The sequence below is a fragment of the Sinocyclocheilus rhinocerous genome, unplaced genomic scaffold (genome assembly GCF_001515625.1).
Source record: "Sinocyclocheilus rhinocerous isolate Xijiao unplaced genomic scaffold, SAMN03320098_v1.1 scaffold475, whole genome shotgun sequence".
NCBI classification, from domain to species: domain Eukaryota; kingdom Metazoa; phylum Chordata; class Actinopteri; order Cypriniformes; family Cyprinidae; genus Sinocyclocheilus; species Sinocyclocheilus rhinocerous.
Window position 1 is genome coordinate 1359675 of NW_015646677.1, and position 18058 is coordinate 1377732.

At 35.4% G+C, this 18058-nt stretch overlaps 2 protein-coding genes across 2 annotated transcripts in view; both read right to left on the reverse strand.

Annotated features, from left to right (window-relative positions):
* Positions 1–585: 585 nt before the first annotated feature.
* On the reverse strand, positions 586–8957 carry phlda1 (pleckstrin homology-like domain, family A, member 1). The gene is made up of 2 exons (XM_016512155.1): positions 8383–8957; positions 586–598 (listed from the first exon to the last, which is right to left on the reverse strand). Exon 1 carries the CDS (start codon positions 8871–8873, stop codon positions 8454–8456), a length of 420 nt encoding a protein of 139 aa, XP_016367641.1. The 5' UTR covers positions 8874–8957; the 3' UTR covers positions 586–598; positions 8383–8453.
* Positions 8958–10150: 1193 nt separating this feature from the next.
* Positions 10151–18058, reverse strand: part of nap1l1 (nucleosome assembly protein 1-like 1) — a 24746-nt gene continuing 16838 nt past the window's right edge. Inside the window, exons 8-15 of the mRNA XM_016512156.1 lie at positions 16602–16673; positions 16386–16525; positions 16164–16309; positions 16029–16048; positions 14801–14923; positions 14677–14709; positions 14546–14596; positions 10151–11334 (exon numbers count right to left, since the gene is read on the reverse strand). Coding sequence (XP_016367642.1) covers positions 11296–11334; positions 14546–14596; positions 14677–14709; positions 14801–14923; positions 16029–16048; positions 16164–16309; positions 16386–16525; positions 16602–16673 — 624 coding nt within the window. The 3' untranslated portion in view covers positions 10151–11295. The remainder of the gene's footprint in view (positions 11335–14545; positions 14597–14676; positions 14710–14800; positions 14924–16028; positions 16049–16163; positions 16310–16385; positions 16526–16601; positions 16674–18058) is intronic.

Genomic DNA, 18058 nt, shown 5'->3' on the forward strand with positions numbered 1-18058 from the left:
CAATATGTGATCTCATTAATAATTGCTACATTATAATATTTATCTATTCAGTTTCATAGAGAATGCCATGCATTAAAATACATGACAAATAATCCATTTCAAATGTAACATATCTGCAAATATAATGCATTTTAATGCACTTTGATTACAGTTATTTATGAAAATATATAATGCATTTTTATAATGAATTATACATAAAGTTCTTAAATAATGCATTACCAACATTTTTAATAGAGGCATATTTTTTGTATTTACTCCTATGTTAAATTCACACTGCAAAGGTGGCACAGAAGCGCTTCTGAAGTGGCATTTGGGTGTCTTTACACAGACCGTAATGCTGCACAGAGATGGCATGGATGCATTTACACAGCAATTACAGCTGTATGCTTTGACGCTAACAGCCGAGGTGGGTCTGAGCAGACATAATTTAGTCTGGCTTTTATGCAGCATTGAATTTTTACACTGAATTTTGAGCTTTAATTTGGCTCTAGATAAGATTGCAGTTTCTGCAGTGTTTACTCACTCACTGATGTAAATCAGCAACAGCGTCATGTGTCTTATTCGAGTCGGCAGCACTTGATATGGGCAAGGTGACATTCTGTATCTAATCAGACTTCCTGACTTGAGGGCTGAGGGACGGCAGCAGCTGCGCTAATGAAGACTGGTGTGACTGGCTGCAGGGTGAGCGGGAACAGGTGCAGGCTGGAGGAAAGAGAGAGAGAGAAAGGGCTCTCTGTTCGAGAAATCACTCACCCATAATAACAGACACAAGGGCAGGACCCGTGGCAAAGTCAAGTGTTAGGACAGGAAATGTAAGGTTTGCTGTTCAAGAGGAGATCATTTCATTCAGCCAGAATACTTCATAATACATCTTAAAGGGATAGTTCACCCAAAAATAAAAATTCTGTCATCAACCTGATTTGATTGACTTTATTAATCCCAAAGGGAAATTCACATTTCACAGCGGAGCACTCCACACAATAAATAAATAAATAAATAAGATAAAAATAAAAATACTGCATTTCATACAGCACCCCTTTGTTTCAAGCATCAAAGTATGCACTCCTCCATATTTATACACTATACAATTAAAATTCTACATCAAGCATCTAATATGACATTGATTATACAATTTAATAGCTGTTGGTAAAAATGACTTTCTACATCGTTCCTTGTAACACCGGAGCTGAATTAATCTTGAGCTAAAAGAACTCACACAGGCTTGAACTGTTTCATGAAGAGGATGACAATCATGATTCATCATATTGACCAATTTATCAATCATTTTATCCTGTGCTATCTATCTCGCCTATAGCACACACAGCACAACAGAACCAGCCTTTTTTAATACGTTTGTTTACTCACCCTCATGTTGTTCCAAACACGCAAGACCTTCGTTCATCTTCGGGACACAAATTAAGATACTTTAAGAATAAAATATTTATGTCCTTACTACGTTCCTGGACCTGGGAACATTTCAGTTGCGTTGCTGTCTATGGAGGGCTCTCAGATTTAATAAAAAATATCTCAATTTGTGTTCTGAAGATGAACGAAGATCTTGTGAGTTTGGAACGACATGAGGGTGAGTAATAAATGAGAATTTTCATTTTTGGGTGAACTAACCCTTTAAGTATTACAGTAAAGGAAAACTTGAGACTATTAAAGTTCAAATCACAATTATTTTTGTACTGAAGATCAATTTATGAGCTGAGGACAAAAACAAACACTGTAAAGGTCGTAAATCATGTCATTTTCACAACTTTCAAAACTGTTTTATGGAGTTTTTGTCAACTGAAAGTTTATTTTTAAAGACGTTTCATGCTGAACACTTGGTGTGTTGTTAAACAACAGGGCAATATAGCACTGAACTTCAGCTACCCTGACTAAACAAGGCCTGTTTTTTTTTTATTATTATTATGCTTTAAACAAGAACACATTACAACAGTGTGTATATATAACATAAATAGAGACATGACCATTGAATTATTCAAAGATTTTAAAGACAGAGCATAAGTGAACAGTTTTTATAGCTTTTATATTAACAGTAGCTATAAAAATAATTCTCAATTTATTTAAAGACCACGGGGAAAAGAGTTTTTTATTAGAAAACGCACATCTATTAATGTAATATCTTTAAAAAAGCATCAGATTTATTATATAAGCTTAATTTTTGACACCATTATAATACTTTGAATATCCAAAAATATAGTCTATTACATTTCAATTCTTTTGAAGAGGTAGTATTAATTTAATATAATTATTATTGTTATTCATATGGAATATTTAACTATATTCACCAAAATACAAGCTTTGGATTTCTTCATTTCACAATGTTTTGTTTGTTTTCACAGATTGAAGGCCAGCAGCAGCAGTATTTGGGTGTTTAATATAGGTTCACACGGTTTATTTTTCAGGACTCATAAACGCATTTTCAATGCTGTGTAATTACTCTAAACTGCACACAATGTGTGTTTGTTAATTGTTTTCGGGTAACTTACAAAGACGGCGCTTGTGTGTAACGACGGTTTAACATCCAGTCACTGTCGTCCACAGGAACTTCCGTTTTGTTTTGTATTCTGCGCACGACTCAAATGCTCAATGAACTTGATTCGACTGAACTCGTGTCGCGGTAACTGTGATAAGACTTCCTGAACGTCACATCTTTACGATTTATTTCAGTCAAGCTATCGGTTACAAAAATGGGACTGACCTCGGTTATTTGAACCGGTTCACTGAGACGAATCGAGTCATTTCCGCGAACCTGTCCTGTTCTTTCGTATGACTCCGAATCTGTTCTTTCGTATGACTCGACTCAGTTATTCATTTCCGCAAACCTGTTCTTTCGTATGACTCGACTCAATTATTCATTTCCGGGAACCGGTTCCTTCAAACTATTCGACTCAATGATCGGTTCAAACAACCGATTTATATTTTATTTTTGTACAAAATGAGTACAAATTCATACATCTCACAAGAATTTACCTAAATAAAAAAAGAAAACAAAAATAAAAAAGGGGTAAACAATAACTGATTTTTCTTTTTGTTTTTACATGGTGACATCACTACGTAATTACTAATTTATGGCCCATTGTCTCCTCAAACTTAATTAAATAGTTGTATATTAGCAAATATTGAGGTTATTAGAGATGATTCTCGGTTCAGACATGTTTAAACACACGTTTGCTTTTGCTTATTTTTTATTTTTGGCAAACAGACACTATTCATTAACTTTGTTCTTCATCTGACTGCCAGGTGACTTCCTACAAGAACAGGAAGAAAACATACCTGATGTGCGTTTGTCAGCTTTTTCATCAGCCATGAAGTTAATAACAAATATCCTTTCACAGCAAATATCTAACCAGCGACCCAGCAGGGGATTTTAGCTGGTTAATATGACAATCATTGTCATCAGCTGACATTCACAAGGATTTGTGACAGTTTGGACCAAGAATAGAGACTGAAACCAAATTACAGTTGTTCCAAATAGTTATTTTCTGATATTGATTTTATATACATATATATATAACTGAAAATTATTAATAAAAACAGTTCAGTCCCACTTAAATATGCACTATATACCCAACATTTGTATTACGTGTGCTATTTGTGTGACTAAACATTCAGTTTCAGTTAGGATGCTGCCTTAGAAAGTAGATAACAAGGAAGCTCACACGGTTTTGGAATAGAGTTAAAATCCTTCATATATATCAATTATATACATTAAAACATGTGAAACAGTCATTGGCTCACCTCATTTATAGCTCGTCTCTCCATCCTGTACCTACCGCTCTGATAATTAGCTCTGGTTTAATTCTGGAAGGAGTAAATGATTACACAGATTAACCAGCAATTAGAAAATTACAATGATTTTGTAGCAGAAACACTGCTGAATCTCCGGCCAAAATTACAATCTATACAGTAACGAGCCAGTGATTTCTGCTGCAATGGTGTCTTCTAACATTTAATTATTTTAGGAACTGATTGTGGATAAAAATATACTCAAGAGAATTAATTAATAAATTAATGTTGTTTATAGCAGCGTTATTTCACCATCATTGTGAAACTATTATAGCTTTAAGATTTTGATTTATTTTTTATTTTTTATGTCTGACTATATATTTATTTTTTATATATTTTACATTTTCATTTTACATTTTGTCAATGTATTAGTTATTTTGTAGTGTTTGTCATTTGTACTAGTTTTGTATATAGTTTTTTTGTGTGTGTTTTAGTTATTTTAGTACAATACAATAAAGTCCCATTAATTTGCATTTACTAATAATTAACAATGTACAATTCATTTGTTATAGTATTTATTAATCTTTAATGATGTTAGTTAATAAAAATACAACTGTTCATTGTTAGCCCAAGTCCATTAAATAATATTAACAAAATAAACTATGGATTTAGTAATGCAAATGTTGAAACTAACATTAACTGAGATTAATTTATAAGTATTTGTCATTGTTTGTTCATGTTAATGTTGTTAACTAACGTCAAAAACTTATTGAAAAGTTTAACAAAAAATAAAAATAATTTATTGCGTTTTTATTTAATAAATAAAAGATTTATTAATTATTATTATTTTTATTTATATATTATTTAAAGTTTATTTCAAGTAACATTTTTTGAATGGTTTTAAACTAGTCCTGTCAAACGATTAATCGCATCCAAAATAAAAGTTTTTGTTTACATAATATATGTGTGTGTACTGTGTATATTTATTATGTATATATAAATACACACACATGCATGTATATATTTCAGAAAAATATGTTATGTATTTAATATATAAACATATTAAATATATTTATATATAATATATAAATTATATGAATATAAATATAGACATGTAAATATTTTCAAAATATATACTGCATGTGTGTGTCTTTATATATACATAATAAATACACACAGTGCACACACATATATCATTTAAACAAAAACTTTTATTTTGGATGCGATTAATCGTTTGACAGCCCTATTTTAAACTAATTAAAAAGTCAAATATGTGGCCTGAAATCTAGTTAAAATCAGATTTGTTGTAATATGTTTGAAATCCATAATGGTGCGAGAAATGCCATAAGTTTACTGCGGTATAATGTGACGAACGGATGTGGTTAGTAAACACATGAGATCAGCGGCTATAAGAGTGACGATCCTGGCACACAACTCAGATTACAGAGGTGTACAAGTGTAAAAATAGAGGATCAGGGTGTGTGCGCACTGGACAGAGAGTGAGTCAGTCTGCCATTTTTACACACTCACTCCCATAATGCCCTGCAAGACCTTTGAAAGAATCTCAGCCATTCGGAGTGAAGCAGTCGCATGTAGCTTACAGAAACACACACGTGCATCTGTCAGCATGACTTCATATGCATCTGCTGATCACGTCCCAAATCGACACATGAACTATTACATGACACTAAAGTACAGTGTGATGTAATGAACCATCCTCGTCTATAAAGGTCATCATGTGGATCCAATAACACACACATGCATCCTTCACGGTGGTCCTCGCTCTGATTTAGCGTTCGGGTTTTAAAGGGGTCATATGATGCGATTTCAATTTTTCCTTTCTCTTTGGAGTGTTACAAGCTCTTGGTGCATAAAGAAGATCTGTAAAGTTGCAAAGACTAAAGTCTCAAATCCAAAGAGATATTCTTTATAAAAGTTAAGAGTCAACCACGCCTACCTAAAACGGCTCCTTCTAACACGCCCCCACATGTCTACCTCACTATGTGGGTAGCCGGGTGCGTCGGAGCTTCGTCTCACTGACAGCTCTGACAGTGAAATATTATTCTAGGAAACGGCTTCCACTTATAGCTCTGGAAGACAGGCGAGTGCTTCACAGAGACACGAGACACGCTGGAAGCGTGAACGAGGAGACCCGAAACACGCTCGAAAAAACGCTGTGCAACGCAATGCAAATGTGATTTGCATTTTCAGAAACGTGGCAAGTGCGAACGGTCGCCTTCTACGACTCATTTTCAACTCAACCTAGTTAAAGGGAATAGTTCACCCTAAAATGAAAATTTGCTGAATGTTTACTCACCCTCAAGCCATCCAAGATGAGTTTGTTTTTAAATGTATAGCATTCTATCACTTGTTCACCAATGGATGCTCTGCAGTGAATGGGTGCCGTCAGAATGAGAGTCCAAACAGCTGATAAAAACATCACAATAATCCGCACCACTCCAGTCCATCAGTTAACGACTTGAGAAGCCAAAAGCTGCGTGTTTGTAAGAAACAAATCCATCATTTAGACGTTTTAACGTCAAAATGGCTAAAATATGAGTCCTATATCCATAATAACACTTCCTCCAGTGAAAAAGTAGTCTTGTCTGAATCAGGAGAGAAATCTGCACAGCACCATTTACAAGCAAAAAACAGTCCTAAACAGTTAATAAATGTGTGTGTGGATTTTGATCTGAGAGACAGCAGGAGATGGACTTTTTCCACCGGAGGAAGCGTTATTATGGATCATGGACTCATATTTTGGCCAGAAGCAACGGTTTGAAGTTAAAATGCATTAATGATGGATTTGTTTCTTAAAAACATGCAACATTTCTCTTCAGAAGATGTTAACTGATGGACTGGAGTGGTGTGGATTACTTGTGGATTATTGTGATGTTTTTATCAGCTGTTTGGACTCTCATTCTGACGGCACCCATTCATTGCAGAGGATCCATTGCTGAGCAAGTGATGGAATGCTACATTTCTCCAAATCTGATGAAGAAACAAACTCATCTACATCTTGGATAGCCTTAGGGTGAGTACGTTTTCATTTTTAGGTGAACTATTCCTTTAAAATAACCACAAAAGCCCTAAAACACACCACACTAAGCAAAGACAAAGATGCAATGTTCATTTGAAGTGGAATGTATATTTCAAAGGTATGAAAGTGGCATTCGCATCAGCTCAGGGACCGACGGCGTTCCATCAACAAAACACCATTTTCACACAAGCAAACTTCAGCTCGATCACACGCAGGACTCGACAGCAGAGCATCGGGACGTTTCTGATGAATCCACAACATCCAGTCGACATCCGTCGCCATGCATTTGACTTAGAAAAGATTTATGCAACACAATATTGATCAGATCATCGTGCTCAGTCAGGATAGAGACCACAATTAAAACGGTGGAAATAAAAACGGGACTTTTCCAGCATTCTTCCCATTTCTGCACAAAGTCAACAATTGCAATGATTGAACCTTAACAAAATTGTCAACATGATGTAGGCTAGATGCACCCAAAAAAATGTTTTGACATTCTTTGGTTTGTATAACAACAAAAAGCAGTTGGTCAAATGTGAATCGTCCATCCAAACCAGTTACACAAACAAAAAAATGAAAATCAAAAGCTTATTCTGAGATTCTGAAATGCATCAAGTGTACTTTAAAAAAACATAACCCAACATTCAGATATGCAAATGACCGGTTACAAAAAATATGTACAAATAAATACATAATCGGATGCAGATTTCATGGGCACATTCAACGCTGTGCATCTCCAGTGAGAGACTCTGTGAATGAATGGTGGTGGATCTGTCAGGATCACTGGCTTTCAGGAGAGTCTGCAGTTTTCCAGTGTGTCACGGAGTCTCTTTAAAACCCCTGCACACGTGCATGCAGACTGCGATCTGGACCGGAACAGATTGGCCTTTCAGGTCTCCCGGAAGATATCGATTGCATGTCTGGAGCCGCACAAAACTGACAAATGCAACTGCACTGAAATGGAAAGTGATGGTGGCATTTCTGTCCGAGCCAGACGAACGATGACGCACTGAAGGCATTTCACATTCACAACCCATGAACATGTAAGGGAGACTGGGGCGAGTTGTCACACCTTTTACTCCAGTGTTTTTTCAATCAGCTGATGAATACAGACTCTATGTCATTGCTACAAAAATCATATGAACATGTACACCATTCCTGTCTAGAAAATACAGTTCATTGAACGCATAAAGTGGGGCATGTTGTCACAATGGGAACATTCTCTTTTAAATGCTTTTTTGTTATAGAAAAAAAATACAAAAAAATCAAATAATTATATAAAACAGAACAATTCAAGAAAGCGCCAAAAAAAACAAGCAAAAGTTTTAAAATTACAATGTGACAACTTGCCCCAACCTGACATTTTTGTAAAATTCTCTTGCCCTGAAAGGATGGTTTCAAATCTACCTTCATTAGGAGTTAATTGGGACATTTTTCCCAGTCATCTCAATGGCAAAAGTGTCCCAATTTACCTGAAATCAACCCAATATATTTGACAACTTGCCCCGGCCCCCAGTGCAGCCTCTGAGAGGAGATATTCCCGGTGCTAATTCAGCCGTGATGTCTTTCAATGCACGAAGAGCGTCCGTGCGCTCTAAAAAGACACTAAAGAGACGTCCGTAATGCGCATCCAGCGCTTTTTACGCGCGGTAACGTCCGTCGATATCGCCGCTTCCTACTGCGCGTTTCGGAGCATCTTCTGCGCGGAGACCACGAGCAGCTGCTGCTTCTGCCGGCTGGACTTGACGGCCAGGATCGCCTGGCGGTTCTTGTACTGGACCATCTGCAGCGTGATCTCCGCGTTCCAGCCCTCGTCCTGCGGGCACCTGAAGTCGATCTCTCGGCCCTCGGACATCACCACCGTGAAGTACACGTACTTGCCCTTGCGCTCCACGCAGTCCACCGTCTTCATGTTGGCGAAGTGCAGCTCCTTCGCCTTGCAGGCGGTGTCGTGGTGGTGGTGTCTGGGTGGGTGAAGCACCAGTCCTTCCTCGGTCAGCACGCAGCGCTTCTTCTTCCACAGCTGCAGCAGACCGTCGCTGCGCTTCTCCAGCGCGCCCTCCTTTAGCACCGCGCCGCCGCCGGACTCCAGCATCGCCTCCGATCGCGCATCAAACGCTCCGGGTTTTGGACTGAGGGTGGGTAGGTTTGAGCCGATGGATGGATGGATAGATGGAGGTCTGCGAGGAGTGTGATGATCGGGACGGAGAGCGCACGGGGGTTTTCTCTCACGCGCTCAACTCAGCAACATCAGCGCGCGCGCACACACACACACACACTCGAGTCTCACAAAACCATATAAGGCGCCTATCTAGGCAGCATTTTTAGGAATCAATCTTATTCTATATTATGTAAATTAATGTGAACATTTAAAACATTTGGAAAGAGTAATACTATTAAATATTGCAACAGCACTATGTCAAATATTACGATTTTAAACTAATATCAGAATAAAAAAATAAATACTAAAACAATTTTACTGTTTAAAACCCAACTATTTGAAACATGAAAAATATTTTTGAGAATTAAATAGTTAATATAGATATAAATAATACTAAATGACAATACAAAGATAATTTTTATATAAACAATGTGCTCATCAGGGTTATTATAATTAACGAAAATCAGAACTTAAAAACCATAAAAAAAACTCAAACTGAAATAAAATATTTAAATAATATTCCAGCTCATCTCAATTAATGTAGCCTACTAAAATAACTAAAACCTTAAAAAAAAAAAAACTATATAATACTATAAATATAAAAAAACGGAACAATGCTATAATTATGTGAACTTAAAATGAAAAACACAAAATAAGATTCAAAATATTAGTAAAAACTATAATAGTATCTAAATGATACTATAACAGCACTGGTAATAATTAAAATAAATGAAATACATCTCATTTTAACAAGACGATGTAAAACCATCCTAATTTAATACTTTTGTAACGTTTGATTTAAAATAAATATTGCATTCTGAGTCAACAAGCCAAAAAAAATAAATAAAAATTAATAAACCATTATGGACGTGCAATATATTTTTTTCTCTTCCATTATGTACACAGAGATGATAATTTAGTATTTTTAGCAACATAAATGATAAATCACTCATTTAACCTTTTAACTCCATCTTTTGAAATAAGTAACACACCCATTACATCTTTATTATAAAATGAATTCAAAATTGACCATGAGTGGTCAAATTTAATTCAGGCAATTTGAACAATGTTGCCGCCTAGTGGAGTCATTGAATGATTACAAAATATTCACCTACTGACACAAACCATCATAAAACTGGTGCTTAAATTACAGCCTTAATGCTTTGGTTAAACTAATAAGCTTTACACATGAACAGAAGACAGACCAAGGCTTGCACGTTTTACCAATTTATTTTTCATGAATATACATCCACGTACAGTTATTGAGTACATTAGTATTTTGTAGCATGGCATTTTGCTTTGACAACAGCTGCTGAGGGGAACCAGAAAGACCCCTGCTGCTTCAACCGCTCACCAGACAACTAACTAACCGACTGGTGATCCGGACAGAGCCGGGCCACGAGACACGGGATACTGCGGCGGTGGGGCTTTCCGGGTGAAAATATTGCTCTATCTGCTTCAGACCTGCTGGGCTGCGCTACGAGTGAGAGGAGACGAAGACTACCTTCCTCTGAACACACACACACACACACACACACATTCACAGTGATCGGCCTGCCAAACAGAGGTGGTGTTTCACCACAAACATCACTCAGGGCCGAGCTCAGAAACCAGCCAATCAGACACTAGCTAAACTGGCTCCTCCAATCAGGTTCTCTCGTTCAAAGTCTAATCCTCCAATGAGGTCGCTCGGATCGTTGTAAGTGCATTCCGTGGAGCAGAGAACCCACCTGAAGAACGGCAAGCCAGTTAAAAGTTAAGCATTGGTCGAATCGACGGAAAAAATAAACGCTACGGATACATGACGAAAATACAAAGTGCTCATGGAAAAGAAAGGAGTCATGCAGCAGAGCGCCGACTGAACGGATGTGGAATGTGCATCAGTCTCCACCGAGCTTTAAACATCCTCCCAACCTAAAACAGCCAACGTTTTCGTGGAATGTTAACCGAATGAATCTCTCCGGACGCTTCTCCTGTAAACCGGACCGTCTTTCCACAGCTGTTGTCTAAGAGCAATACAAAAGACTTTACGAGAACCCAACTAGTTTAGCGGTGAAGAAACGTGTCATGCTTCGAGGGATTTTCTGCATTCTAACTATTTATACAGAGAAAAAGGAAAACGAAAGAAACCGGTCTAGTAAAATACTATTCGTCATGAGCCGCGGCTCCCGATAGAGGAGTTGTGTGGTGGTGGTTTTTCTTCTTTTTTTTGTAACAAAAATCTCAAAACCCTTTTATTTAATTTTTCAATTATTTCTACCAAGAAAAATACAAAACATTGTAAGGCGGTAAGTAACTATGTTTGTTTGAAGCCGTTACAGTGTAGGGGATCCTGAAGGAGGTGGAGCCGCCGCCATCACTGCTGTTTGCACTCCTCTGGAGGGTTGGCATCCTTCTGTGAAACAAGCCAACAGAGCGAGGAAGTTACGCGTTTTGCACACAAAATGCATTTCCATTGTGAAAACAGCTCAGGCTTGGTGTCCATAAGTATTTCAGCCAATCAAATCACACGGCAACAAATTAGGGGCCTTAGGGCCCTATGATTTCTGTGACGGGAGAAATTGCGGAATTTAGTCATAAGTGGAATTTACAGTTTAACTTCATAAGCATTTTACCATTTTGTTTGATAATCACATACACACAAAAAGGGTCTGCACAACTTTTGACCAGCACTTTTCAAAGTTATCAAATTATTAAAACTTCACGAATCATCCATTCACCCCCTAAACCCTAAACTTAAATTCTCATTTGATTACTTTTAAAAAAATTAAACTGTTAATGTTTTATAAAACATTAAAATCAGATATCTCTAAATAATTTCTGAGGAGATTAAACATTTAAATTACTGTAAATAAAAAATAGAGAGAACGCAGAAGTAAAAAAAAAAAAAAAAAAAAAAAAAAAAATGGACAATGTAAATAAATTGAAGTGAATATTTTTTTAAGAAATCAAATATAATAAAGATGCAAAATAAAAAAAAAGAGATCAAATGATCGATAAATGAAGAAATCATGATTAATTCGACTTTAATTAATATAAACATGTAATTAATATTTAGTTTAACCATTAATACAGATCCCATTCAAATGTAAACGAATCGAAACGGGGGGGAAATCCATCTAGAAAAATTTAAATAAATATAAATATATAAAAAATAAATCAGGGCTAGTAAAAATGGGTTTCATAAGACCCTAAAATATAATTAGTTAAACATAATAAATTGTTGTTAAATTATATCAATTTCAGGATTTCATAATGCCAAAAAATATTTGTTAAACTTAATATAACTGTCAAATTGCATAAGTTTAATGTTATCAAATAATTGGACATGCTTTTTAATTACAAAATAAATTAAACTGGAGAAAAAAAAAAAGGATTTCATAAGGCCTGGAACGTAATGCGTCAAACTTAAGAAACAGAGGAAAACTTCTTGATTTAACTAGACATGATTTTTGATTAATAAAATATAATTTAATCCAGAGAGATTAAAACTGAAAAAAAAAGAAAAAAAAACTTGGCAAAAAATAAAACAATGAGAAATAAAAAAGGATTTAATAGGCTAAATGTAATTTCTTAAACTTAAGTTAAGTTGTATACGTTTCATTATAACTAGACATTGTATATGATTAATAAAATATAATTTAACCATTACACAGAATGCAGAAAAATTTAAATGGAAATAAAAGATGAATTTGGGGGGAAAAAATGAAACCGATTCATAGGGCCCTAGGGATGGCACAGCAATGACTGACACTGGTTTCCACCAATGGCATGACAGAACGAGCGCAGCCGGTCCTTTCCACTCAGCGTGAAAAGACTCCAGCGGGGAACAAGTCTAACCAGGGTTTCATTTGGAGAGCAAACCGGATGCTTCAACATACAGAAACAATACAGATGCTAATGGCAACTCACGATGGTTAGAGAGAGGAAACAAGCACAAGTGTTAGTGGTCAGTGTGGGGAATGATGGGAAGGGATTCAAACGCAACAGGAGGGTCACATTAATTCATGAGCGTTACCTACCAGGGCAGGGTTACTACAGACATCACTTATACCTAGTGAGGAGAAATTTAGAGAGGAACTCAAATTCAGAGAGGTGCCAAAGAGCTTGAGAAGTTAACATGTTAATCATGTCTTTGCTTACAAAAGTCAATATTTTCCTACTGTAATTCTGTTTGATTAGTCAAGTGCATGCTTTGAGTAAAGATACGTCAGAGACTGGCATGCTGAAGACAGACGTTTGTGAACTACGCCGAGAAGATAAACCTGCAGTGATGCTTCGACCTCATCCAGAACAGTGAAGTATATTGTATAATATTCTCAAATCAAACCAAGGAGGTAGAGCTGCACGATGAACTGAACTAAAACCGAAATTGCAATATGCAAAGAAATTAAATGTACTTTTTCAGAGTGAAGTGTTAAAAAAAATAAAGAAATGAAGACAGCCATAAATATTAGCATTGTAGCTTTATAGTTTAAAAATATTACATTTCTAAAATGCTCATGACTATCATCATTATTTCTTAAATACTCAATTCAAATTAGAATTTGAATTGTAGTCCTATTGTAATTTCACTGTAAAATTAAAATGGATTATATTAATAAAAATACAAAAAAATATTACTAATATAATTTCTTTAAAATTAAACAAATTTAGCATTTAATATACAATAATAATGATAATAATAAAAATTTCTCATTTTAATTTTACAGTGAAATACTATAATAGCAATACTTTAGTAATTTTAAAATTAAAAATATAAATAAATACATTGTAATCTCACTGTAAAATTAAACAAATTGAGCATAAGAAATAATTTATTTCTGAAAGTTAACTTAGTGAAATATTTCAAGTAATATTTTGTTTGATTATTTAATTTCTATAATTTTTTATTTATATTATTATTATAACAACATAGCCATATTGATATAAAAAATAAAAAAAAAGTGCAAACCAACAGGCACAGCAAACCTCTCAATCACAACCATCAGAAAAAAATAAAAATAAAATATTTCAATTAGATTTTTGTCCCCAAATCATGCAGCCCTACAAATGAATGAGGTCAGTAATAATGGAGGAATATCCATTAACATTCCCACCCTGAACTTTGACCCCTTGGAGAAAGCACTGCTGCATTACTCATCTATGCTCCGATTCAGAGAAAAATGGGAACAGGAGGGTAAAAACTGACCATTAAATTGACCTCTGTAGGGCAGCGTATATTCAATGCTGTTGCTTTAGATGTGCTACTAGGAATTTTAGAGCAGAGAAACAAAAAATACCCACAGAACTGCAGTGTAGTATTTATAAATCGGGGTTAAAGGTCAGACGTTCACAGAGATGCTGCAAACACTGCGGTCATTTATCTACTCGTCAAAAAATGATCTGTTCTCATTTGGATTTCTCTCTCGAATGGACCAAAGATGACAGTAAATAAAGCTGAAGTTAATAAATCGTGAAGAACTGTTTTTTCTGGCAGGAGAATCAGCGTTTGAGGGCGAGAGAGGCAGAGATGCATGAGTGGAGGTGACAGTATGTATTTCTGTATGTTGAGATCTCAGTATCGGCCTGCCGTAAGGATCATCGATGGACGTCTGGACTCTTACCTTGGGCTCATAGTCTGGATCGTTCTCCTCGTCGGCCTCCTCTTCACCCTCCTGCAAGTTACAAACACATCAGTTTACACGCATCCAGAGGAATAACGCTGATAAAAACAGACAAACAGAAGACAACTAACCTCATCATCGGCTTCTTCTCCCTCCTCGTCATACTAAAAAAGCACAACAGAAACACAGCGGTCAGACGTTTGGAAATAAAGCATCGTTTGACTTCATGACAGAGGATGGCTGCCGTTCACTCACGTCATCGTCGTCATCTTCGATGGCCTCGCCGGTGAAGTATAGCACTGCCCTGGGCACGATCCGCTCGCGGATGAAGTGACCGATCTCAAAGTCTGCTGCTAACACGGCCTCCGAGTCCTCGTCCTGAACACACGGCAAATACAAACCTCTCATTCAGCATAACAGTGAGACTTCATGATTACCAGCCAAATTAACATTCACCAATCTGATAAACCAGTCATGCCACAGGGCCTAGAATTAACACTCACCAAGCACCAAATAAGAGGAAAAAAACAGCAAGTGTATGAAACTCAGCAGATGGCTGGTAACTTCTTTTAATAATTCTAGCAATCCCTGAGAATGCAAGTTTAGTGTGATTATCAAACCGCAAAGACTGTGTCGTAATGTACACATATTTGAGTTTGAGTCGCTTATAACATGGATCTGAAAATGCAACTTGAGCCAAACTTCTTCCCAAACTTGTAACAAGTGTTTATAAATGTTGTCAACAAAAGAGAAGCAGTTCAAAAAGTTGCCCTGCGATTTTGAGCCAAAATAAGAGCTCTATGGTTTAATGTTTGAAAGTCATAAAAAAAAAAACACTAATTTTACTGTTATATAAAAAAAACAATAATAATAATAATAATAATAGTAATAAGCAGTAGCAGTATTATATAAATTAAAATTAATCAGAAATAATGGTCTCAAAAAATAAAAATAAAATAAAAGTTCAAGTTTTATAGTGTTATTTCTTTGATAAAAGTTTTGTGATTAAACAATAATAAAAAAAAATGTAAAATAATAATAATAATAGCCTAATAAAGCAGCAATCAGACATTTCACTAATCTGTTCTGCCCTTTTTTTAATGAAATAATAGTTTAATGTCCAGTAAATTCTCTCAAGTCAATTGCCCTTGTTTTTGTGCAATTTGCCACAAAGATGTGGCAAAATGTTAGTTTTAGGCCCTGGTCATGCATATCGAAATTTAAATGCGCATTTATTTTGTTAATGCCATGTCAGCATCAAAGCTATCTTCATGGCGAAAACAGAGTACATAAAAGTCGTACAATTACCAAGAAGCTATATAAGGCTAAGATCTAAAAAGGTGATGCTTTAAATACATCAGTTAAACATCTGATGTTTAACTGATCAGATGTTTATGATAAAAAGAGTATAGTCCACCTAAATTTAGAAAAAAAGTGACAATGTTCATGAAGTTCATGGCTAGGAATAAAATCAGTTACTCACCAGTTCACCGCTTTCTGGAACTGTAAAGAAGAGAGTTTATTATCAGCAAATGCTATTCTACTAAAATAATATAAACAAGTCAACAAACTAACACATGGATAATCAGGGATGTGGTAGTTTTGAGGGGGGTTTTACCTTCAGGCGGCGAGAAGAAATTGAAGAACGAATCATTGGGGACTGTCTTGGTGACCGTCCTCACTGTGCCACGTCCCTTATGTTTCTGTTTCTTCTTAATGGTTTTCAATGTGACGTTCTTGCCCTTAATCCAGTCGACCGTGCACCTGAAAACAGAGTCAGTCTCTGATGTAACTAATGTTGTCAAAGCTAACAGAGTGAAAGTCAGAGGTTGAGCCGTACCCTGTGCAGCCCATGATCTCTGGCCCGTCGAAAGAGAAGGGATCCGACTCGTCTGGCTCAGACCTCATTTTGTAGGTCTTTGTCAGGACTGTGTTTGGGAAGAAATCGTTGGGTTCAAAGTAGAACTCTAATGTGAAACTCTGAAAAGAGACCAAACTGTGAGTAAACTGTGAGATTAAGATATCAGACAGGAGACGAAGAGACGGTCAGACTCACCATTGGCTGGCCTGCATCTGAGAATTTGACTTTAATGTCTTGTAAGTGCTTAAGGATTGGTTCATCGTGTTCCTGGACAGGAAAAACAAAATAAATGAAACTCTAAATACCAAAATCAATTCCATACATTTTCTTTAATAAAAACACATTCTAAAGCACATGTCTAATAACCTTTGATGTCACAAGAGCAGGGAGGGGAGAAAAAAAAATAAAAATGCAATCTCTTAATTTCTAATTCATATTTTTGCTTTTTCAACGTAAAATACTATTTTTAAAGATATACTGCAACATTTACTTTATCACAAGAGAAGATACAAAATAATAAAAATAAATAATATATTTAAACATCCCACTGAAACATATCTTCATTTTTAATTAATATCTTTGCATTTAAATGTAAAAAAATAAATATTAAATACAAATGAACTATATTAAAACTATATATAATTTAAAAATATATACACAACATATATATTACATAACTATATATTATAATACAGTTGATATAACATTTACTTTTGGCCTACAGCAGGGCTCTATGCTTACTTTTCTTTTTAGGAGCACAGTCAAAAATTTAGGAGCACCTTCTAATCAATAATCCAAAATTTGATAAAAAAAATAGCCTTCCCATTACAAGGTGATATTTGACTCAAAGTGATTTACAGTGGAATTTTGTTCTTACCTTTGTAATGGCATTTTTCTAACTTTATTAAAAGTATGTCATCTTTTGTCAAATTGTTTTTAAATTATATTTTATAAGCGTTTTAAAAATTCTAATTAAAACCACAGATAAGAACAAGTAGAATAAGAATAATAAGTTACTAATCAAATGAAAGCAGTATTAACAAAATTAATTTGTACAGAGGTGGCACAGAAGAACACAAAAGTGGCTTGTAGGTGTATTTTCAGACATTTAATGAGGATCAGAGGTGGCATAAATACAACTAATTCCATAAATTCATATTAAGATTAATGTTTTAAATATAACATTTTGAATATAGAAATATTAAATGATTTAAATAACTGAAAAGATACTTTAAAAATGAACTGCCTGCAGGTGGCGGCAAGTCACTGATTTTTATCACTGAATCATTCATTCAATTGATTCATTCAGGAATGAAGCAAGGGCTGAGCTGTGACTTTGTTTCAAACTATTTTCGACGATGAAATAAAGCAAAATCAGACAATAGTGTTATAGTCAGACGACATCTTGTTTATTGAACTGTTGTATTAAATCAGTATCACAATTACAAACTCCCTTAAAAATCATTAAAAAAATGTCACTCTTAGATCATCGCGATCTCACATTTATAATCAACGAAGCTCTCTACACTGCGCAATGAATCTCTTATTTACACCGTCTACACTTTGCTTATGAAAGGATTCGTGAGATATGTCTGTGATACATTACTCAACGCTGCAAAAACACGTAGAAACCTTTGAAGCTCCCCTGAGCG